At 44.6% G+C, this 25,365-nt stretch overlaps 1 protein-coding gene across 1 annotated transcript in view; it reads left to right on the forward strand.

Moving 5' to 3' along the window:
* LOC147610157 (3beta-hydroxysteroid-dehydrogenase/decarboxylase-like) overlaps window positions 1–25,365 on the forward strand; it is a 49,135-nt gene that overhangs the window by 23,236 nt on the left and 534 nt on the right. Inside the window, exons 2-12 of the mRNA XM_086787282.1 lie at window positions 13,096–13,185; window positions 13,300–13,433; window positions 13,523–13,693; window positions 23,766–23,894; window positions 23,996–24,075; window positions 24,185–24,383; window positions 24,464–24,581; window positions 24,659–24,833; window positions 24,935–25,091; window positions 25,176–25,242; window positions 25,339–25,365. The exon at window positions 25,339–25,365 is cut by the window's right edge and continues 534 nt beyond it. Of these exons, the coding sequence (XP_086643408.1) occupies window positions 13,096–13,185; window positions 13,300–13,433; window positions 13,523–13,693; window positions 23,766–23,894; window positions 23,996–24,075; window positions 24,185–24,383; window positions 24,464–24,581; window positions 24,659–24,833; window positions 24,935–25,091; window positions 25,176–25,242; window positions 25,339–25,365 (1,347 nt within the window). The remainder of the gene's footprint in view (window positions 1–13,095; window positions 13,186–13,299; window positions 13,434–13,522; window positions 13,694–23,765; window positions 23,895–23,995; window positions 24,076–24,184; window positions 24,384–24,463; window positions 24,582–24,658; window positions 24,834–24,934; window positions 25,092–25,175; window positions 25,243–25,338) is intronic.

The following is a 25,365-nucleotide window of genomic DNA, read 5'->3' on the forward strand; positions in this document are numbered from 1 at the left end:
GAAGAGATGGGACTCTAGAGATGCACAGGCCATGTCATTGATAGCCCTTTCAGTGAAAAGGACTATTATTTTGCACATTCGTTCATGCAAGACATCGAAGCTTGCATGGGACACATTGGAAGCAATGTATCAGGTACGCAACGAGGCAAGAGTTGTCTACTTGAAGAGGCAATTGGATCTTCTTTCTATGGATGAGGGTGACTCCATGGCAGATCATCTCACCAAAGTGAAAGATTTGCAGGAACAATTGCTAAACATTGATGAGGTTATCCCAGACAGACAGATGGTCACCAACACTCTTCATTCTTTACCGCCTTCCTACTTGGGCTTTCACACCTCTCTCAACCTCTCAATGAGAGGAGGTGGTGATCTTGTCACTTTTGAAGAGCTAGTGGGTTTACTCTTGGAGGAAGAGCAAACAAGAGCAAACTTATCGAGCAACCGTGGTGGAGAAAAGGCATTTACAGCCAAGGATAAGGGTAAAGCAAAGAGCTTTAAGCATGGGGGACAACAGTCTAGCAAGCAACATGGACAGTCCTCTTCTAGTGGTGAAAAGTCTGACAAAGGGGATGCAAACAAGCCCAAAAAGAAGGGCAAATGTCACTACTGCCATAAGACTGGGCACTATATCAGTGAATGTAGGAAGCGGATTGCAAAAGAGAAAAAGAAAGAAGCAGGCAATGTAGTAGCAGACTGTTCGGATGACAAAGCACAGCAATCAGCTAATGTAATCCAGGAAGAGTACGCTTTTTTGGTCACATGCACTAGTGACACACCAGGTGCTTCAGACACTGATATGTCTTGCATTGCATCTGACAGACACAATGCATCATGGTATTTTGATAGTGCCACATCACTTCATGCAAAGATGTATTTCAGTACTTGGTTTATGCTTCAAATGGCCGCACTGTATCATGTGCAGATCATACCACATATCCAGTAAAGGGAATTGGTAATGTCATACTTATTGCAGCCAATGGTGCCAATATATGTATGAAAAATGTATTGTATGTTCCAGGAATAAAGAAAAATCTGCTCTCCGTCTCAGCCATAAACGACCAAGGTTTAAAGGTTGAATTTGAAGATGGGAAGTGTTTGGTAAAAGACCCATTAAAGGGTTATGAAATAGTCACTTCTGGAACACGATACAAAGGCTTGTATAAGCTGGACAGCTATCCAGAGACTGCTTCTTTTGTTGAGGACAGGGATTACTGTTTTTATACATGCAGCTATGATGCCTCTTGGTCTTCACAGGCACTCAGTTTGACAGAGCATGCATGTACTTGGTATTTTGATAGTGGTGCCTCCAAGCATCTCACATGTCGCAGGGATTTGTTTAGTCATGTTGGCCCTGCCCCTGTTGGCAAAACTGTTCAGTGTGCCAACAATGCTTCATATCCAGTTCGTGGCATTGGGGAGATTCAGCTCACAGCCATTGATGGCTCCATTCTCTGCCTTACAGATGCCTTATATGTACCAGGGATAAAGAAGAATTTGTTGTCCATTTCTTCTTTAGCACATTGTGGTATGCAGGTCCACTTTGATGATGACAAATGCATGGTCAGAGACAAAGCTAATGCCTTGATCTTGATGCTTACTGGTACATTATGTCATGGACTTTATCAGTTGGATGCATTTCAGCCAGTGGATCAGTCTGCTTATCATGCATTCACTCTTACTCCAGCTATGGTTGATGCGGAGTTATGGCATGCTCGCATGGGGCATGTAAATTTTGGTAGTCTTATGCTTATGCAGCGACATAACATGTTTATAGATCTACCTCTCATGGAGAAGCCTCCAGATCACATTTGTGAAGGATGTATTTTGGGAAAAATGCACAGGTTTTCCTTCCCACGTGATCAAGCTCTAAGAGCAACTGCAAAGTTGCAACTTATACACAGTGATCTTTGTGGTCCCATGCAGACGAAGTCATTAGGTGGTTGCTTCTGTTTTGCAACATTTATTGATGACTTCTCTCGTATATGCTGGGTCTATCCTTTGACACAGAAATCACAGGTATATGATGCATTTTTGGCCTTTGTAGCACTTGCTGAGACAGAGTCAGGATGCAAGGTGAAGACTCTTCGAGGGAGGGAATATATGTCACATATGCTGAATTCCTTTCTTGGGAGTAGAGGTATAAAACATCAGTATACTACTCCTTACACTCCACAGCAGAATGGGGTTGCAGAAAGGAAGAATCGGTCACTCATGGAGATGGCCAGATGTATGTTAAAGGCAAAAAGGCTACCACATATCTTTTGGGTGGAAGCAGTCATGTGTGCTTGTCATATTTTGAATCGATGTCCCACAAAGGCATTGGTTTCTATTACTCCTTTTGAGGCTTGGCATGGCCGCAAGCCTTCTGTATCGCATTTTCGTATCTTTGGGTGTCTTGCATATGCACACATACCCAAAGAATTGAGGAGGAAGCTAGATGATAAAGCCACAAAATGCATTTTTGTTGGGTATAGCCGTGAGAGCAAGGGCTACAGGTTATATGACCCACTATCCAGGAAGATATTCACTAGTCGGGATGTGATTTTTGATGAAAAATCAGAAATATCCATGGCTGGTTATGAGGCAAATCAGGCTGAAAATGATGTGTTTGAAGGTCTACTACCCATGGAGTTTCATTCCACAGTTGGTGATCCAACTAATGAGGGTACAGGACAGCCAGCAAATGATGTAGGTGGTGCAGAAATTCAGCAGCCAAATGAGCCAGAAGCTGAACCAAATATGGGGCAGCAGGCACCACAGGTCAGACATATACCTAGATGGTATTTGAGGACATTACAGGACAGCCATTTAGAGGGTCCTCTTGCTGGTCATACTCGTAGGGAAACAAGGACCAATGAGCATGCACACATCATGGATTTGAATCTGGTTATGGCAGCCAGTTTACAGGATGATGATGAGCCTGATTCATTTGTGGATGCACGAGATAATGTGCATTGGAACAAAGCCATGCAGGATGAGCTTGATTCTATTAAAAAGAATCAAACATGGGATTTGGTTGATCTGCCCAAAGGCAAGAAAGCAATTGGTACTAAATGGGTCTATAAGTTGAAAAGACATGCAGATGGATCCATTGACAGGTACAAAGCCCGTCTAGTTGCAAAGGGCTATGCACAGAAGAAGGGCATTGATTATGAGGAGACATTTGCTCCTACATCCCGTATGTCAACACTTAGGTGTGTCATTGCATTGGCTGCACATCGTGGTTGGGTTGTTCACCAGTTGGACATAAAGACTGCATTTCTACATGGGGACCTCGAGGAGGAAGTTTATGTATTTCAGCCCATGGGTTTTGCAGAACATGGTCATGAGGGGAAAGTTTGCAGGCTGAAAAAAGCCTTGTATGGTTTGAAACAAGCTCCACGAGCTTGGTATGCAAAAATAGATGCTTTTCTACTCACTCAGGGATTTGTGAACAGTCCATCAGAGGCCACTCTGTATGTAAAGAAAGAAGAGACAGATCTGCTGGTCATCAGTCTTTATGTGGATGATCTCTTGCTCATGGGATCAAATGATGACAAAATTGCAGCTTTTAAAGAGATACTGCAAAACAGACATTTGACATGTCTGACTTGGGGCTTGTACATTACTATTTGGGCATACAGTTTGTGCAGGATAACAGAGGCATTGGGTTGTTGCAATCACGCTATGTTGCTAAACTTCTGGAGAAGTTTAAATTTCAGGATTGCAAGCCTATTAGTACTCCTATGGAGCCTGGGATGAAACTGTCACTACAAGATGACAGTGTTTCCTTTGATGCCACTACATATGCTCAGGCTGTTGGGTGCCTCATTTACTTGTGTAATACAAGGCCAGATATTCAGTATGCAGTCTCTCAGTTGAGCAGATTCATGCACAGCCCGCGGTTGTCACATTGGCAAGCTGTGAAGCGTGTATTCCGTTATTTGCAGGGTACCTTGTCTCTTGGATTGCTTTATCCTGAGGGGGGTGACATGCAGTTATATGCTTACAGTGATTCAGATTGGGCTGGTGATTTTGATACTAGACATTCCACTAGTGGAAATTGTTTCTTTCTTGGCTCTTCATGCATTTCTTGGCTAAGCAAGAAACAGACCACAGTGGCCACTTCGTCTTGTGAGGCAGAGTACCGAGCAGCCTACACTACTACTGTTGAGTGTTTGGCTGCGTCGTCTCATGACTGATATGGATATTTCAGTGGAGGAGCCTACATCTATCTATACTGATAGTCAGAGTGCCATTGCTGTGGCCAGGAATCCTGTGTTTCATGCTCGCACGAAACACATTGAGATTCACTATCATTTTGTTCGGGAGAGACTCCAGGCAGGAGATATCAGTTTGATCTACTGTCCTACAGATCAGAATGTGGCAGACATCTTCACCAAGGCATTACCACGTCCGAAATTTGAAGCATTCCGCAATGCTTTGAATTTGTTTCCTTTTGGTGGATGATGTATAGTGATCACATATCACTCCAGGGGGGTTTGTTGGGTTTTATGCTGTGTATGCACCCAGAGGAGTGCTAGTGATCATCAGTAGATTACTGGGGCACTTTTTACTTCAGTTAGTGGAGGTTTTTTCCCCCAGTTTAGTTCAGTTTCACTTATATGCAGTTTATAAGTGTTTTGGTCCACCCGGCACATTTTATGGCCGGACATGTGAACACTTATCTTTAGGGGTCACTATTATGTGGCCATTGTACTTCACTTTTGATCAATCAAGCATACACTGAAGTCGTGTTCTCTCTCACTGTTGGTTTTCCATGCTTGCTTGAAGCTCCTGTAAACCCTAACCCTAATACTGCAGCACCTTCAATTGTTATGCAGCAAACTAAGTACATAAAAAGTTTGCTAAAAAGGTTTCACATGGATGAATGTAAGCCCATTTCTACTCCGGTAGAACCAGGTGTACGGTTTACTATGCATGATATTGGAGGGCCTTTTGAGGCCGGCATTTACAGCCAGGCAGTGGGATGCCTCATTTACTTGTGTAACACGAGGCCAGACATATCTTTTGGGGTATCTTTGTTGAGCAAATTCATGCACAGGCACAAAGCATTGGCAAGCAGTCAAACGCATTTTTCGTTATCTTAAGGGTACCCTGGATCTTGGTTTGTTCTATCCTAGGAGGGGCAGCTTGCAGCTTTATGCATACAGTGATTCAGATTGGGCTGGTGATTATGATACTAGACAATCCACCAGTGGGAATTGTTTTTTTCTTGGCAGTTCATGCATATCTTGGTTGAGTAAAAAGCAACCCACTGTTGCTACATCTACTTGTGAGGCTGAGTACAGGGCAGTCTTTACAGCTATAGTAGATTGTGTATGGTTGAGGAGACTATTGGCTGATCTTCGTGAGTGTCAGCAGACACCCACCACTATTCTCACTGATAGCCAGAGTGCTATGGCCGTGGCACGAAATCCAGTATTTCATGCACGTACCAAGCACATAGAGATTCATTATCACTATGTCAGAGAGAGGCTACATGCAGGGGAGATCAGTTTATCTTATTGCCCTACACAGGATAATGTTGTAGATCTATTCACAAAGGCTTTACCTCGAGAAAAGTTTGAAGCTTTCCGCAAAGCTTTGGGCTTACTCCCATACAGAGACCGATCTGCTACCCTTGTACAGGTTCACACTTCCACTACAGGGGGGATTTGTAGGCATATGCTCACTTATGGTAGTGCTATGTGTGAACAGGGCTTAACCAAGGACACTTTTTCCCATGTGGTTTTTCCCCTTGGACATCAAGTGTGAAAGGACACTCTAACATATAATATTTTGTACTTCTATATTATATGGATGTGGCACACATGCAAGTGTTGACTTGCATTTTGTGGATACCACACTTTTGGCTCTCTCTCTCTCTCTCTCTCTCTCTCTCTCATTTCTGTGTGTGAGCTTCTCTACCTTGCACCTAACCCTAATGTGCAGGTTTGTGTGTGTGAGTGTGTGAGTCCAACACCCAACAGATACCAATGAAACCGATCCCGTCAAGTGGAAAAAGACTCCGTTGGACACCCACACACGTAATAGCACAACTTAAATATTAAAATTGAATGGGCAATTTAATAACAATTGAAAACTGAAATGAAATGAAATGTTGATCAATGGACACCAGCACTGGGGCCGGAACGGGCCGACCCCCCCCCCCCCCCCTTAATATATGATATATTATTGGGAGTATTTAACAAATACAATGCTCCATGGGTTCAATGAACCAGATGATGTCCATGTACAACTGAGATGAATACAGTTACCAAACAAGAGACTCGAAGTAGACGTTCGAAGAAGAGCAATCCACTTGAGTAGTCTTGTCTCTACGGTCCTGTTGTCAAATCTCCATAGATCTCCTCGTGGAACGCTCCTGGTACTAGACTCGAATCCTGCAAACAAACAAACAACAAGGGGGTGCAGGCTTGACTCACCTCCCAACCATGACAGCTGTGGGCAAGCCCACAGTCTTGGCTGTCCCCACCGAGCCACGAGCTGAGCTAACTAGGTTGACGTACCGACCAATCTTCTCCTTGCGACGTCCCATACCGCCACGAAGCTACCCTCGCAGACCTCAAGATTGTTGCCGGCCTCGGCTGCGTAAAGCAGGTGCACGTCTGCACTAGATCCAGGCTCCAAGACCATAGAGCTTTCACAAACCTCGCGAGACTCTATATGACTAATGACTAACCTTGGCCACTCTTTTATAGGCACTTGGCCGGTCATCGGGCGTCCACACTTGGACGCCCGCCCGTCCATACTTGAGTGCCCGCCCGTTAGTCTATCCCTAACTCAGCTCGCCAATCAGCCTGCCTAGCTCCAAGCTTCCCCAAACCTCGAAGCTAGTCTTGTGTGCGTGTAGCACACGGTAGATACACACTGTGCACATGACATACTTCCCTTCCTCTAAGAGCTCACTCCTGAGCTCACTAAAAAGCCAGGGTAATCTCTGTGAAGAGTAGTCAATGTCTCCCATGTAGCGTCCTTCTCAACACGATCCTTCCACTTGATCTTGTATTCCGTGATAAGCGTATTATGCAATCTTCTTTCATGAAATCCAAGAATCTTTTCAGGTTCGTGCGGAACAAATGTCATGTCCTCGACATCTATAATTTCTTGAGGAGTAACTAACTGATCTGTTCCACCCAGTACTTCCTTAAGTCTACAGACATGAAATACAGGATGAACTTTCACATGAGAAGGCAAATCCAATTCATATGCAACTGAACTAATCCTTTGTGTAATACGAAATGGTCCACAGTATCTAGGGGATAATTTTGGAGATCGACTTGTCCGTAAAGTCTCGGAATCTTTCGGAACTCGCAAATACACCATCGTTCCTTCAGAGAACTCTCTAGGTGAACGATGTCTATTAGAATAAAATCTGTCTCGGTCTTGAGCACTTCTAATAGATTCCTTCACAACTTGTAACATTTCTTGCATATCTTGCAAAAAATTACGTGCTGCATCATGCTGAAGCCCTGAGAATCCTACTGTAACAGGTGATCTAGGTTGAAAACCATACATAAGCATGAAAGGACTAAAACTTGTACTCGTATGCGTAGTACTGTTATATGCAAATTCTAACATAGGAAGATAATCCTCCCATGAACTCTGTCTTTTGGATACATATGCTCGAAGCATATCCTCCAAAATCTGATTCACTCTTTTAGTTTGGCCATCAGATTGAGGATGATCTGAGGAACTCAAATTCAAAGTTGTTCCAACTTCTCAAAAATAAATTTCCAAAAATCACTCGTAAACTTGGAGTCCCTATGACTGACTATGTCCTGCGGTAACCCGTACAGTCTAAACAATTGCTCGATAAAGTGCCGTGCTAATTGCGTAGCTGTAATAGTCTTTCGGGTTGGTAAAAATCTAGCCATTTTTTTCAAGCGATCTACCACAACCCAAATAGAATCGTGGCCTTGATGTGTTCTTGGCAATCCGGTAATAAAATCCATGGAAATACTTTCCCATTTATTACCTGGGATTTGCAAAGGATGCAACAACCCAGCCTGTCTAAAGCGTTCAGCTTTATTTGCCTGACAAATTTGACACTTGAGAACATAATCTTCGACATACTCTTTCATCTACCTGCTGTGGGTGCTGTAAAAGCCCCAAACACAAGCTCATGTTGTGATATATACTTGGATAAATGGATTAATGGCTGCTAAATGCTTGTGGATGCCATATCACTTGTGCAACCCATAGGGTGTGCACGTGACATTCCCCTCTACTAAACTGTTGCAACCTTTTGACTTCTCTGCTCATCCTCCACTGAAACCACTGCCCCACTTTGACTTCTTTTGTCGGGACTGAGGTCGACTGCAGGAGTTGAATCCTTTGAGCCAAAGACTTCTTCACTGCAGGAACTAAATGGCATATGCTGCTAAATCTGCCTGGAAATACCTGAGTCACCACTGACCTGTTTGTGGAATCCTTCCACTGACCTGTCTGTGGAATCCTTTCACACACCATCTCCGTCGTTCCTGAACCTCTGAACTTAGCGAGGCGATGTTGGAGCAAACTTCCGCCTTCTTATGTGGAAGAGAACTCCTTGTTGTCAGTTGAAGCCCAAAACTCCATTTACTCCTTTGATGATGGATGTCATGTGCATAGCATGCCATGGAATTCTTAGATGCTGGTCCAGAAGAGGCAGCCATAAAAAGAATATAAGAACCAGAACCTGGAGCACAAGGTACAAATGAAAGCAGTAGGTTGGACTTGGAGGACTGAAGGGGGTACTGTCGGCTGCAAGAGAGTTTGTCAGCTGTACCAGAACAGTGTCGGCTGCAAGCGCATCATTACAGAGCAAGATATCCAGAAGGCGTAGCCCAACCAGGGATTTATTGGGGTTCAAAGCCAGTTGGCTGGTCTGAAAGTAGTCGGCCAGCTCTTCCTTGGGTCAAGAGCCTATGTAAGGCATAAGGTGCTCATTGTTTTAGGTATTCACTCCCATAAGGGGTGGGTCCTTAGGGTCCTTAGAGTAGGACAGTTTTAGTGATGTTTCATCTTTTTGTATGAAGGCAGCCTAGGGCTGTAGAAGGGTACCTTTTTGTACCATATGAAATAAACTGAATCTGCAGCATTTCTCTCTCTCTCTACTCTCCCTTTATGTTTGCGTTTTGCATCACCATGTTCTCAGTGGTGTTTAGGGCTGAAAGAAGACTCCCAGAGCTTCCGCGTGTTACATTGGTATCAAAGCATGAGGCTTAGCAAAGCTAAACACTGATTCAATCCCATATGATGGTGTACAGGTCCAAGGTACAAGAAAGGACACGGATACGAAGCCCAAGGCAAGGAACACAGAATTGGGAAGAGCTCCCAGGAGGTTTGTTGGTGGTGTTCCACAAAGCCAGAGGGGATGGCATTCTTGTTAGCAAGATAGGTTCTCGGGCAATGGTCCCAAGGGAGGATTATCCTCCAAAGAGGTGGTCCGACAGTAGTCGGCCAGCTCTTCCTTGGGTCAAGAGCCTATATAAGGCATAAGGTGCTCATTGTTTTAGGTATTCACTCCCGTAAGGGGTGGGTCCTTAGGGTCCTTAGAGTAGGACAGTTTTGGTGATGTTTCACCTTTTTGTATGAAGGCAACCTAGGGCTGTAGAAGGGTACCTTTTTGTACCATATAAAATATACTGAATTTCCAGCATCTCTCTCTCTCTCTCTCTCTCTCTCTCTCTCTCTCTCTCTCTATGTTTGCGTTTTGCATCAGCATGTTCTCAGTGGTGTTTAGTGCTGAAAGAAGACTCCCAGAGCTTCCGTGTGTTACAATGGATGTCATTCTTCCCTAGAGAACTCATGGGTAAAACATGTATGCCTTGTAGATGCGAGATGCTAGACTGACTGCTAGGATGACTACTATGCTGATGCAAGCCATGTGCAACCCTATATGCTATGCAAGAATGGAGATGCATGGGTTACTGATGCATGCCTAAGGGGAAAACCCTAAGGATAGGCCATTGAGTATGGCCAATCCGTGTGCTCTTCCTAGCTCCAGCAGATGACGTCCATAATCTGAATCCTCCATGTCCTTGGAAGTCCTATCAAGTCCCAACTCCTCTGGTGCTAGATCTCTGGACATGGGCTTATCACCCTCAAAAAAGGGCACCTGATGTTGTTTCATACGCGCGTTGAAGTCACCTGCCAACAATACATCTCCAATGCTGCCACCACCGAGCGGCCCCGAGAGACCCCCCCCCCCCCGATGCCACTTCACCAAAGAGACGGCATCCGGCTATGCCAACAATTGTACAGTGCTTTGTAGGACATGGACCCACATGTACCGCTGGAGGACTTCACGACAGTTCGCCTCGACACTCCACACGTCAGCTACCATGTACTTCCCTCACGACCATTCGCGTCACACCTCCAATCGAGAATGTCCCACAGAAAGGTTGGTACGATGATGAATGCCGGGAAACCCGTGCCTGACTCATCCGAGAGGAAGCACTACACATCGCTAGGTGTGCGTGATCTTTCGCTGCCTCGTGCGGAGGAAGAAGCGAGCCTACCTGGCAAAGACTGAGTACACCTCGGAAAATGCACATGTCAACGTATTGTCTTCAAAGAACATAATGCCACTATAGAGAGCAAAAGAAAATTTGCTTGGCTCCAAACTCAAAGTAGAACTGTGAACACATCACATCCAATAACCTCGAACAAATGAACATGGAACACATCCTGTCCATAGTCTCTGCTAACCAATAGTTCATGAACTCATCCGAACCATGAAGGAAACTTGGTTGATCCTGGAACTCATCCGGCCTGCCTTTATACTTGGAACTCCGACACACGGGTCCCATGCTCCAGATTTAATATAAGAGAGCTTTTGAAAGCTCCTCTCCCTCCAAGATCCCCTCCCTCTTCCGGTAGGAGGCTCCCGGTGGTGTGGTTTTTGGGTTTCTTTTGCTGTTGTCTAGCCTGCATCTTCAGAGGGGGCTATTAGTCCCTAGTTGGATCCTGTGGAAAGGTGCTTGAGAGAGCACGTGGATTGCTTAGCTACAGAGGTTGTTTGAGACATAGCTTCTTTGAGGCAGACATGGGTCCCCCCTGCACGAACAAGGAGGACAAGCTGAGTGGTACAAACTATGATCACTGGAAGCTATAGATGAATGTTTGGTTCACACACAAGGGTCTCTGGGAGATGGGGGCTGGCCGACAGCAGTTGGAGAGCTTGTAGAGCAAAAACGCAGCTAAGAGAGAAGAAACGCAGCCACTGTTTGAAGGATCTACAGCTAGGAGAATCTAGGGAAGTAGAAACGTAGAGGAACAGATTGTGCAGCAGCCAGAGCCTAGGCGAATGATACCATGAAAGAGTGCACAAGCGGAAGCAATGAACATGAGAGAGAGAGAAAGATTGCAAGCAAGAACTGAGCTTTATTAGCTTGAGGTTACAGAGTACAAGAGCTGGGATTAGTCTTTCTTAGTTGCTTCCCATAGCCTACCATTTTTCCAGTTCAACACTTTTATTAGATATGCCTCTTTGGCCACATGTTATAGGTAGTTGTTTTTCAGTTTATGCTTTTCATTTTCTACTCGGGACATTTAGTTTCCTTGGGTTTTGGATGTATTGGTACTTTTATCTCATAGGCCACTCTGGCCTCTTGTAGACGTTAATATATCTTTCTTTCTCTCGTCGCTTGGGTCCCATCTCTTTCTCAAGCTCTCTAGGGCCTACTACCTAGGCTCTCCCTCCCTCTCTCTTGTTGGCAATGAGGTCTGGACTCCACAGGAAAGGAAAAGGATGAGGTCCCTAGTTTGAAAGTATGAAAAGTAAAGGAGGGTGTGGTGCCAAGTCTGAAAGTATGAAAAGTAAAGGAAGGTATGGTGACATGATTTGTTTCAGGTACTGAAAAAGTAAAGGAAGGTATGGTGCCAAGTCTGAAAGTATGGCCAAAAGTGTACAAATATCTATTTTTCAAGTGTTTTTTAAAGTGGACCGTACCTCAATCAAACTTATTTTTCAAAATTTAAAAGTCTCGTATTGGTACCATTTTTTTGTACCTAATAACTATGACGAATAGGGCAGAGGCTCTTCTTTCTCTGGTGCCTACTCCCTCTGGTGTGGATTGGGGCCTCTTTTGTGTTCTGTTTTCTCTGTTTGACAGCGTACAAGCAGGCTGTACAGTAGTACCTATCGAGGACGCATGGTCTGGCAACCTCGGGGTGTGTGCTAAAGGCATAGTCAACCTTCTGAGAGTCGTCTATAGGGCTGAAAACAGAGATTCAGGGCTGGACAGCATGGATCTTCCCGATGAAAGTGTGTTCTTTTGGGTGCAGAGGTGTTTCTCAAGTAGCCCATGCATAGATGGTGATCATAGTAACATGGAATGCTGTTCCATAGCCTCTGGAACGCTATCCATAACCTGTGTCGTTCCTGTTCCCGTTCCGCAAATATGCATACTTGGCTAAAGGCATTTTGGGTCTAATTTTTGAGTAAATGGGAATTTTTGTATTTTTCTATGATCATATCATATCATATGAGAGTGGTGTATGCCCTTGCATCTCCTTAGCTTGGCCTTGCATCTCCTTAGCTTGCAAATGGTAGCCATATGGTGATGACGTGTCGTTCCCATTCCAAAACCGACCCCCATTCCATCTGTCTGTTCCCGTTTGATGTGACTATGACGGTGATACCGTGGGCAATTTTTTTGTAGTGTTGGTCTATTTCTCTTGGTCCCCCGATTTCAGTGAAAGCTACCGTTTTTTTTTTCTAATGCATTACCATGTTCTCATAGACCCTTTTGGTCTTCTGTATTAGTTTTTTTTTTCCATGATCAAATCTAATGTATTACTATGGTCTCATAGAACTGTCTGGTCTTTTGTGTGCACAGGCAGTAGCACGGACCTATAAGTATGGTATTTAGACATGGGATGAGATTAATTTGCTTGATTCTTATAGAAGCTATGATGCAATAAAGTATTTTTCTTCATTTTGATATCTAGGCATGGGATGAGATTAATTTGCTTGATTCTCATAGAAGCTATGATGCAATAAAGTTTTAATTACTGACTTCTAGGTGATCCTGCTCTGCTCCTAAATCGTGTTTTATTTCTTTGTTTTTTCATGTTGCTAACATGTGCTTGTTGGGATTGCAGCATGCAAGGGAGCAGTAGCAGTTTTCCACATGGCAGCTCCAGATTCATCAATCAACAATTTCAATCTACACTACAATGTCACTGTTGAAGGTTGCAGTGACATTATTTGCAGTCTTGCTTACAATCCAATCATAATCTTTTTTTTCTTTAGACTCTGAATATCAAGTGTCACACAGTTTCACTATTTATAAGTGGTATGTGCAGGAACGCGCAATATAATAAATGCTTGCCTTCATAACAACGTGCACAAGCTCATTTATACTAGCTCACCTAGTACTGTTTTTGATGGTGTGCATGGCATCATGAATGGAGATGAAACCCTGCCATACCCTGATCGGGTGTGTTTCCAGTGTCATCAATTTGAAATCAGATTATAAACAATCTTTCACCATCAGCAAAGGCTAACGTTTTTAACTTTAAGCTGCAGCATAATGATTCCTACTCTGAGACAAAAGCACAGGCAGAGGCACTTGTTCTTGGGGCTAATGGAAAGTCAGGTTTAGTCACTTGTGCTCTTCGTCCAAGCAGTATCTTTGGCCCTGGGGACAGGTTGCTAGTCCCATCGCTTGTTGCTGGTGCAAGATCAGGGAAAATGAAGGTTTGGGCCGGCACACAAGTTTTTTTCCAACTGCGTCTGTCATGCTTACTGTCATGTGTTTATGATATCTACTGTTTCCTGTATTAGATATTGGCGGTATGATGTATATTCTGAAGCTGAAACCCTCAGAATTTTTGTCACTAATGGGTTTGAATTTTAGATTATTGTGTTATCAAAGACCTATACATATAACCAAGTAGCATAAGCTTCATTGCCTATGGCAATATGATCTAGCATTATTTGCTACTACTGAACTGCACGGGGCTAACTATTCTTGAACTAGTTCTGGTTGCCTATGTCTGGGACTCTACTTCCTCAAAACGTTTGTAGGACTAAATACGAAAAAAACCCAGTTCATGGGAACAACCACCACAATGACCGCCAAACCCCCCCCCCCCCCCCCGGCGGCCCGGCGGCTGGTGCCGCCCCGCCTCCACCCTGCGCCTCTCTGCCCTCAGCCTGACCTTCACGCACCCGCCCCTGTCTTCCCCTTTTCTGTGCAGCCACTTCCTTCACTAGCCGCCTTCCTCCCCATCTTATCGCTGCCTAAGCAAGCCCCCCAAGCGTGGTATCATTGCATCGACAAATTTCTACGCAGCGAAGGTTTTTCACCATCTCACCGTGACCCCAGTATCTATATCCACAATGATCAGGGAATGGTTTGCTACCTAGTGCTATATGTTGATGATCTAATCATCTCTGGCTCACATCAAGCCATAGTGGCCTGATATCATGGCACAGCTAAGACAAATTTTTGAGATGACTGATCTCGGTCTTCTCTCATATTTCCTTGGCATGGAGGTGGTCCAACATCCTGATGGTATTTTTGTGTCACAACAAAAGTACTATCTTCAACTCATTACTTCCTACTTTCCTAATGGTGCTATTCTTGTGGCTATCCCATTGGATGCACCCATCAAACTATCAAAGGAAGAGGACTCACCCCCACATGAAGAGCGAGCCTACTACCAAGTGCTTGGGAAACTCATATGGCTCACACCTATTGCACATCTATTTTAAGTCAACATCTCAATGCTCCTAAGGGGCCACATTGGAGTTCAGCGATGAGGGTTGTTCGCTATCTAGTGGGTATCTATATGTTTGGACTTCACTATAGTCGTGGGATCACCCTGCGTGGTTACACAGACTCCGACTGGGCCGGTGATATCGATTCCTGGCGTTCTCATGGTAGTTATTTGTACTCCCTTGGATCTAGCCCTTTCTCTTGGTCTAGCAAGAAGCAGGATACCATTGCAAGTTCTTCCGCTGAGGCCGAGTATCGGGCCCTCTATGACAGTGAGGCTATGTATCTTCGTCAGCTTCTTGCGGAGATGCCGTTACCATTGACACCGCTTCTATCATCTTTGTCGACAGTCAAAGTGCGATTGCCCTTGCTGGCAATCCTATTTTTTCTAACCGTACCAAGCATGTGGATGTCCATTTTCATTTTACCAGGAAACAGGTTGAGCTTGGTACCATCAAGCTTCAGTACATTCCTACGGGGGACAACCATGCCGACATCCTTACAAAGTCCATCAACCGGCCCATCCTCAAGCGTCTTCGCGAATGGATTGGCGTCGGTTCTCCACCTTCACCCTCCGTATATTGAGAGGGGGACCATCCTCTCCTTCCAGATTATTTATCATTGTTGTAACGGGGGCATGAGTTAGTGAAAACAGCATTAGGGCACGGCTCATGTGAAAACCCACTGCATAGCATTTACCATCTTGCATACCCTTTGGAGAGCATTCTGTTTTTTGTGTTTGGGGCGCATGTGTGAATGAAAACCCAAAAATGGGCATTCATGCATGTGAAAACCTCTTGCATTGTCGCATTGATCCAGTACCGCCCAAACTCAAAAGCCTCTACACAAGTCGAAGAGCACATGATCTACACCCTCGACAACCCCCTTACCCAAAGCCAAATTCCTCTTCATGTTCCTCTTCACCCCCTTATTCAGCAAACAACACAAGAACATCATTGAGCCTTATCTGCTGCAGCCGGTGCTTCTTCATCTACAGGCTACGCATCACTTAATACCTTCTGCTGTTGCCGGTGCTTCGTCTTCTACAGGCTGTGCTTCACTCCATATCTGCAGCTACTGTCGGCCTCCCTCTCAGGATCAGCAGCACTTGTGCTTCTTATTCTCAGGAGCTGTACTACACCTCTGCAGCAGCCTACGTCTACAGTACATCAGCGTTATATATCTACATCATATCATTGGGACAGCATCCCTCTCTGCTACACATCATTGGGACAGCAGCCCTCTCTGCTATAGTAGAACTCTTCAGCGTTTTTACCTCAGCTCCTACTACCTCGGGATCGCGGCCCTCTCCGCCCTCATCCACCATCACCGGGACAGCAGCCCTCTCTGCTCCTTTACCTTGACATCGGGATGGCAGCCCTCTCTGCTGATTACTTCAGGACAGCAGCCTACCATCTGCTTTGGATTGTGGCTTTCTTCGCCTTCAGCATCAGCATGGGACAACAGCCCTCTCTGCTACCTCAGAGTCTCACACTGAGCTCTTGTACTGGATTTCATCATATATACACTCACTCATTTCATGCTGTGTTGATTTGCTTTGATCTCTCGTACGTTTGGTCCTTTCGTGTTGTGTTGATTTGCTTTGATCTCTCGTACATTTGGTCCTCTCACTCATTTCATGCTGAGTTCATTTGCTCTGATCCCTCTTACAATTGGCCCTTTCGTCCTTTTGCCCTCACATGTGTGTTGTTTCTTGATCTCTTTTTCTATCCCTCCACCTGCCACCTTGAGATTCGGAACTTGCTTTAGTGATGCAGTCCCATAGGTAATGGATATTGAGGCTAGGTACGCGGTCCATGAGGACGACACATTATAAGCTAGGTACACGGTCCATAGGTAATGGATATTGAGGCTAGGTACGCGGTCCATGAGGATGACACATTAAATTGTAGACAAGAAGTTACAAAATAGTAGAACCATGAACATAATGTCATCATGTCATTAGAGTACAAAATTGCTTCCAAAGGAAAGGCCAAAAACTCATGGCATGGGCGACCGCCAACATGCGTACATACATGATACTGCATACTACAATACATCATCAGGAGATAGATGCCCAATGCCTAGAGAGCTATAACATATCAAAAGTCTACATCATCACCAACATCTGCATGATCATCAACATGATCACTACTAGAGTGTCCATCAAGAGAGTTCTCTGAAGAGGACTCTTCGAAGGTGGACGAGACACTCTGGGGATCATTCTCGCTAAGTAGGTTGCCGTCATCATCAAACAAGGGCTCTCTAGGTAGTGGGGTATCATCATGAGGGGGCAATGGAATATCATCATGAAGGCGGGGATTGGAGCTCGAGGATCCCCGCCTCACATATGTGCGAAGGCCACCCTCTGTCGATGTCGAAGGCGGAGGCCTATGAACTCCAACTGCTCGGTCCCGTCCATGCTGACTCCAGGTGTATCTGCTGCCACAAGCTCACTATAGAGCTCCATGAAGATTGTCTCCTCCTTCTCATTAGGTTGTTGATTGACACTTGCAAAGTTTTCACTCGTCAACGTGAAAGTGTCAACATTGACCTACACATTAAGGCACAAAAGTTAGAGTCTGTACACAAAACTTAAAAGTTATGAGTCATGACAAGTTAAAGTCTAGACTTGTCACTTACCTGCTTGGGACTACCCATACTAAGAATGCCCTGCATCATGCGCAAGTTAGTGCAGCAGTAGACCAACTGCTCCAACTGTCGTGTGCTCAGTCGATTGCGTATCCTCGTGTGTATGAGAGAATAGGAACTCCAGTTCCTCTCACATGCACCCGTAGAACAATCCTGGGCTAGGACCCTTAAGGCTATGGGTTGGAGATGCTCTAGTCCATACCCAAAATTGTCCCACCAAAAAAGGGGCTTCACAAGTGACTCCCTCCTCCAGCAAGTGGGAGACGAAAAGGAGATTTGACCTCTCTGATCAACATAGCAGCCCAACTCCTCAAGAAAGGCATTGTGCTCATCAACTGGCACAGCTCGAAGCATATATGCATCCCGATCTTGTCGAAGCTCCCTATCGGTGCAAACTACTGGAGACTTGTAGGCTGGATGTACCAATGTTGCTTTGGTTTGTGCATCCACCTCCATCTCTTCTGTGCAATCTCCCTGATTTGTGCTCGCTCGTCAAATGTAATGTCTGTGCAAGCCTCCAACTCCACAAGGGCAGCTCTAAAGAAGTGGACAAGAAGGCCCATGGTGGACCCCTCGCAATCTGTCATCCGCAAGAGCCTATAGAATGGAGTCATAGCAATAACAATTGCTCGGACTCTAGTCCAAAATCTCTCCTCTAGGCAAAAGCGTTGCATGGCTTTGGCCTCTTCAGTGACGTGCTCATCCCATTCGTTCCACATGGTGGAAACAACTGTCTGGCGAAGGGCGGGCCTCACATCGTATAGACGCTCCAAAACCAGCCACATGTAGGCAAAGCGGGTGGCGGATGGCTTCTTCAAGTCAAGCTTGCTATGCTCACGAAACATAGCAAGCACCTTCACCTTTAGCATGAAGAAGTTGACAATAGATGTAGCTTGTTGCATAATCCTCTTCACCCACCCAAGCTTCGCCACATCCTCCATGAGTAAGTCAATGCAATGACTCGCACATGGAGTCCACACAATGGTGGGGAATTCCGCCTCAAGCAAGTGGCCCATGCGTCGACAATTTGATGCATTGTCGGTGAAGTAAAATAATGCTTACCTCTATGATCGCTTGCCTAATATGGCGGTAGATGAAACTCCCGGTAGTCTTTCTCCCCCTTCTCCCGGTGTCAACCGCACGCAAGAAGTATGTGCCAAGCGGGCAAGGCACAAGGATGTTGATAATGCCACGCTTCCTTTGATCACTCCATCCATCTGTGAGAATAGAACATCCATACTTCGTCCATGCGGCTCGAATCGGGTCAAGGGCTCGATCAATTCTCTCCTTCTGTTCATCAATCTTCCTCGTGCGCATAGCCGTGTAAGAGATCCCCGTCCACCCCTCACATGGGCCCACATTCGCAATCGCCGTCACCATCTTCTTCCATTGCTCCTTTTGGAGTACATTCAAGGCAAGATTGCATTCAATAATGGTGCGAGCAATCTCTATCTCCGCGAGGCGTTGCCGCTCCTTAAGGAATGCAACCAAACCTCTCACACTACCCGTGACTTGGTGGAGAGAGGGTTGCACCCCTTCACGCTCCACCACCCTTTGCCTTTTGCCCGGTGCAGAGGCGGACCGTGAATCCGTGGAAGTGGCAGTGGAGGATACACCAATGAAAGAGCCGGTGGCCGCTTCATCATGTGCCGATGGTGGTGCTAGTGGTGGTGTCGGTGTGTGTGTTGATGATGCTCCTCTACTTGAATTTGAGCCGCCGCTCGTCTTCCACGAAATGTCATCGGCAATGCTTTGCGGAATCTCCTTGCATGGGGCAACTTGTCTCCCAATCTTTGAAAGGTGCTGGAGAAGCCTTGTTGCACCACTGGTGTATGACTTGCCGCAATATCGGCATGTCCAATGATGGGAGTTGGACTTCTTGGTGTCCTTCTCCACATTGAGGCAATGCAAATCAAAAGCCTCATGCTTCTCCTGAGGCATGATGGATAAGAGAAGGGCTAAAGCGTGGAGTAGAGGAGAGAGCGTAGAGAAGATGAACTATGGGAAGAGCTTGGAGGAAGAGAACTTGGAGTAGAGGCTCAAGTGGGATGGAAGGAGCTTGGAGGAGGGTGGAGGAGCGTGGAGGAGAGGCTTGCCGCTTGGAGTAGAGGCTTGGAGTAGATGGAGGGTGGTGGAGGAGAGGCTTGGAGTAGATGGAGGAGAGGCTTGGTCCTTGAATCTTTTATAGAAGGACTCAGGAGAGATGAAAGGAAAACAGCCAAAAAAACGGGCAGAAAAACGGCTACTTCCAACGGGCAGAAACTGAGAAAAATCATACCTGATTGTACGGATACGCATGGTACCTTACGGTATGAATCGTACGTACGGTCTGATCTGTACGACGTACGGAACTAAGCCTGCTTGTGGCTAAAGGCTATTCTCAGAAAAAGGGAATCGATTATGAGGAGACTTTTGCTCCTACTTTGAGAATGACTACAATCCGATCAGTGATTGCCTTGGCTGCACATAAAGCATTGAAAGTGCATAAGTTGGATATCAAAACTGCATTCTTACATGGGGATTTACAGGAGGAAGTATATGTAAATCTGCCCATTGGTTTTGTAGTCCCTAGTGAGGAACATAAAGTATGCAGGTTACACAAAGCATTGTATGGGTTAAAGCAAGCTGCAAGAGCTTGTTGAAATCTGAAATTTGTTCTTTGCTAGTCCCTGTTATGAGCATGTCATCTACATACAAGATGACTATGAGAATATCGGCACCAGTTTTCTTCACATACAATGTGCTTTCAGCTGGACTATTCACATAACCTTGACTGGTTAGATGAGCATGTATTCTATCATCAAGGCTGATTTGAAAGCTGAATTTGATATGTTAGATTTGGGGCCTTTATACTACTATCTCGGCATACAGTTTATGCATAGAGATGATGGCATTGTTATGCAACAAACTAAGTACATAAAAAGTTTGCTAAAAAGGTTTCACATGGAAGAATGGAAGCCAATTTCTACTCCAGTAGAAGCAGGTGTACGGCTTACTATGCATGATATTGGAGAGCCTTTTGAGGCTAGCATTTATAGCCAGGCAATGAGATGCCTCATTTACTTGTGTAACACGAGGCTTGACATATCTTTTGGGGTGTCTTTGTTGAGCAAATTCATGCAAAGCCCAGGCACAAAGCATTGGCAAGTAGTCAAACGCATTTTTTGTTATCTTTAGGGTACCCTAGATCTTGGTTTGTTCTATCCCGGGGGGGTAGCTTGCAGCTTTATGCATACAGTGATTTAGATTGGGCTTGTGATTATGATACTAGGCAATCCACCAGTGGGAATTGTTTTTTTCTTGGCAGTTCATGCATATCTTGGTTGAGCAAAAAGCCATCCACTGTTGCCACATCTACTTCTTGCGAGGCTGAGTACAAGGCAGTCTTCATAGCATGATTGCTCAGCTGCCATACCTGCTGTATGGTGCTGTATGGTTTGCACCAACGCAAGAGAGAGGAGATGATTTGCCCAGTCTGCTGTCCTCAGTACGATCACCAGCACAAGAGAAGGGAAGGACTGCCCGTCTGTTGTCGCCCAGAAAAGAAAGACCTGCTACCCACCTTGCTGTATGAACATCGAAAGATACAGCCATTGCTGTACGGACAGTACTCCGGGGGAGAAGAAAGAGAGAGAATAGTTCCCTATTTGCTGCCCGCCACCCTCCTCCTATTATAGAGTGGATCCACCCAAAAATAGATGTGCTTTTTTTTCCTTTTTGTGCCAAAAGTGGTAGTTTCTCCCAAAATATCCAAAAAGCCCCTTGTTTTTGGGAGTTGCAAATAGCCACCATCTATATATATATAAAATTTTGCAAGATCCATGCAAAGGTAGGTGCCCACTTGAAGTGTTCACACATGGCTTAAAAATTCAGGTCCACCTCATGTATGTGCTCCTTGTTCAAATCCCCATATGTCCATCCACTTATAAATAAGTGTGAACAAAAATCCTTATAAATAAACCATATAAGTGAGTAAAATCTTGTAAACTCATGTTATGTAATCCGCCTTCAGATAAAGACATGCCAGATAAGCCTTCACACAAGTTCTGCGACAAGGCTTGGCTTTACACAGGCGCCTTCCATCATGTGACTTCGTTGCTTCTGTGGAAAATCCCCGTTCACACCTTGGCTCCGACCGGTGTATGAAACACTAGTCAAGACTGAAAGGGACCAAATGGTGGCAGAACTTGATCAAGAAATCATGGACCAGCACTGATCCTGGAATGAAGAGAACGATAGGATTGCAAAATCCTACTCTTCGCGAGTTTCTTGTAAAATGGAAAGGACATCCCTTGACAGATGCAACTCGAGAAATAGAATTTCAATTTCGAAAGTGTTATCCTCAGTTTGTCATCGAGGACAATGATTCCTAAAAGAGGGAAAGAATGTTCCGACCATTACAGGTGGCAACACGTAAAATGCGGGACACGTACATTGTTACGTGATTTACACACCAGTAATGCGTGGGACATGTGGTTGTTGCATGGGAAAACCAATGGCGGCATACTATTGCACATCATCGCTTATAATAATAAGTGTGAAGGGGTAATGTACGAGGGTGACGGTTGTAGGCCAATGTCACCATTTGGCAACCCAATTGGTCCACCCATGCTTTCTCATTATGCATGTACATGGACTGGCATCCATGACAGTTGTACATGCCGAGGATTGATGCCACTCATGTGATACTTTGGACTTGGCTTTCCGCTTGGACCTGTGCCTTTGTGTGCATGTCCGAAAATGCTTGGGAGATTGGTGTTCCATTGGGTCTGGTACCTCCTGTACTTGCATGGAGCACGTCTATTTTGGTATAGTCTCATGAACATGGATTGTCCATACCAATGCTGCATCGCATGGCATCCTTATGTGCTTGCTTGCAATTGAATTTGCATGCTTGCTTGACCAATGTTTTGGGCCATGATCTTCTTGATTTGGTTCCTGTAAAGCAATCATACCATCAACTAAATTATCACTGTCATGAAGATAACGCTTCAATCGACTCACATGAAATACTGGGTGGACATGACAGTCTTGTGGTAAGTGTAACTTATAAACCACATCTCCGACTCGTTATCCTCATTACCTTATAAGTCTAATGCAATAACAATGAATAGACTGTAGAGAAGAGAGATGATTTGTATTTTCAATATATTGATATGGTAAAAAAAGATGTGTACTGCTGGACAACTTCCATGGCCTTTGGCCTTCCAAAAGAGGACTGAATTAGGAACACTAATGCAATAACAATGAATAGACCGTAGAGGGAAGAGAGAGATGAACTGTATTTTCAGTATATTGATATGGTACAAAAAGATGTGTAATGCTGTACAACTTCCATGGCCTTCGGCCTTCCAAAAGAGAACTGAATTAGGACTTTCTAGATTATCTATGGACTGACTAGTGATCTGCCCCTGAGGTGGGGATCATATGCCTATGACTGATTTTGGCCTTGCTATTTATTGGACTCAATATGCACCAGTCGGCCAGCTTACTTCTGTCGTCCAGTTGCCCTTTTGTCCATGACTCACAACAAATGCTAATAAAATCTGAATGTGCTGGTCGGCCAGCCCTGATGATGCCCACTTCTCAAGGTATGCTGTTGGCCAGCTTCCCTTTGCTCTAGAGTAGCAAATTGATGGCCAAACACTCCTGTTTGTGTGGCTGGTTAGGCTGAGCCTGAGTGATGTTTGTGGACTTGCTTCTGAGCCTAGAGGCTGAGCCTGACTGATGTTTGCTCTAGAATAGCAAAAGCGATGGCCAAACACTCCTGGTTGTGTGGCTGGTTAGAGGCTGTGCCTGTATGATGTTTGTGGACCTGGTTCTGAGCTTGCTAGTGCCCTAAATATATTCTAAATTTCTATGATTGCTACCTAAATCAGGGACTAGATCTGAGGTTAGCCATGTCCACGGCCGTGCACATGACAATGTGTGTGTGTATACCACACACACACACACACACACACACACACACACACATGTACATGTATATGTATATATGCATACTACATACATACATGTGTATATGTGTATATATGTATATGTATAAGATCCAAGAACCATTGAAGATATTCATACGCCATAGCTCGTGTCAAAAAATTCTGTGTCTGCGTCCGCATCCTGTGTCCTGCCCTGCGTGGAGCAGAAAGAAAAGAAATACCAAAACCCCCGCTTTTATGACATATTGGGATTGTGAACACCATTTTGTGCCTTCTATGCCTTCAGAAATTTTGCAAGAACATTGAGTTAGAGAAGGCCGCTTGAAACTCTGTTCAGTATGGCATTGTGCTCTCACTTCTTCCATTAGGTAGACAGTTTTTGTTCACTCTTACGAATGCAGCTTCGTTATTACTTTTTTCCTTCTAAAATAATAATAATTGTGGTGCATGATCCTTGTAGTTTATACTGGGGGATGGCAACAACATGTATGATTTCACTTATGTGGAGAATGTGGCTCATGCGCACGTCTGTGCCGAGCAAGCCCTGGATGCAGCCAAATGCTATGGTGACAATGTTGCTGCTGGCAAAGTAAGACTCAGATCTACCATGCTTCAAAACGTTTTCAAATACACAGAATTTATGGCTGGGTTTTTATCTGAAAAATGTCATTGTCTTTGTTCTTATCTTAGGCTTATTTTATCACAAACAAGGAGCCAAAACGATTTTGGTCTTTTGTTTCAGAAATCCTAGAAGGACTTGGATATGACAGGTGAAGCAATTATTCTGGCAATCTCGGAGCTTTGGGATGTGCATGTAGTGTCAGGCTCTTGCATGTAAGGAGGAAATATCACTGACTTTCTATTGGACTTGTTTTTCAGACCCAGAATTCATCTTCCTATTGGATTGCTGATGCCTTTGGCTTACTTGGTGGAGTGGGCCTACCAGCATCTGCCCATTTTCGGAGCCACCCCACCACAGTTTACTCCGTCACGATTAAGACTAGTGACTTCTTGGCGCACTTTCAACTGTGACAGGGCGGCCAAACTCCTTGGATACAGGCCAATTACCTCCCTTGAGGTTGTCTTATGAAATTTAATTCAAATTTTCACATGGGCTTTCCTTATTAATGATGTCTTGCAAGTCTGTAACTTGCTCAGGAAGGAATAAGGCGAACTGTGGAATCATTTTCTCATCTCCGTGCTGAACCAAGGGGCCTGAAATCTCGAGAAATGGATGGATTTTCAAAAGTGCATAGACTCCTTGGTGGTAGCAAAGGTATCTTACAGTCATGGGTATTTTTGAGGTGAAGCTATGGCATGCTAAGTTGTTGAACTTGCTTTCTGTTGTTTCAGTTGCAGATATACTGTTGTGGAAAAATGAGAAGCATACATTTTTCGTTGCACTGGCAATTTTTACCTTGATATACTTCCTCTTAATCTCTAGTCTTGCCGTATTGTCTGCTGTGTCAAAGTTGTGTCTGGTGCTCACTATAGCAGTATTTTTTCAAAGCTTTCTGCCCCCTTCAGTGTAAGTTATAAAATACCCACCTGCTTGCTGGTTTCTATACCTGTATCCTCTTTTTTTGGACCTTTTCATTAATCTGAAATAAATGTTCAAAATTCCATTAGGTTTGGTATGCAAATGCAAAAAATTTCTACTTTTTCCTTTGAATTATCTGGAGACACAATGAAGACGGCTGTTCAGTCATCAAGAAGTTTCTGGAACTCTATCTGGGACATTGTTGAGAATGCAGTGGCCAAACAAAACATTGTTTCTTTTGCCAAGGTTATGAATATATCTTGTATTCAAGTGGCTTTGTTCTTGGAAGGTTTCAGAAGGCATGCTAAATAAATACTGGCGTTGTCTCAGGTCATGGTGTCTGCTTATGTGATGAAGATTCTAGGTAATTATCCTTTTTCAACTGTGCTTCTAACAGGTAAGGGATCTAGACCTCCATCCAGAAGTCCTTGAGGTTAACATATTTTATCTTTCAAAGGGCCGAGGGACTAATGTTGAGAGTGTTGGTTCACAGGGCTGGCTTTTATGTTCACAGTTTTCT

Source organism: Cibotium barometz, chromosome 50 (genome assembly GCF_041138505.1).
Source record: "Cibotium barometz isolate CiBa-2024 chromosome 50, ASM4113850v1, whole genome shotgun sequence".
In the NCBI taxonomy this organism is placed as follows: domain Eukaryota; kingdom Viridiplantae; phylum Streptophyta; class Polypodiopsida; order Cyatheales; family Cibotiaceae; genus Cibotium; species Cibotium barometz.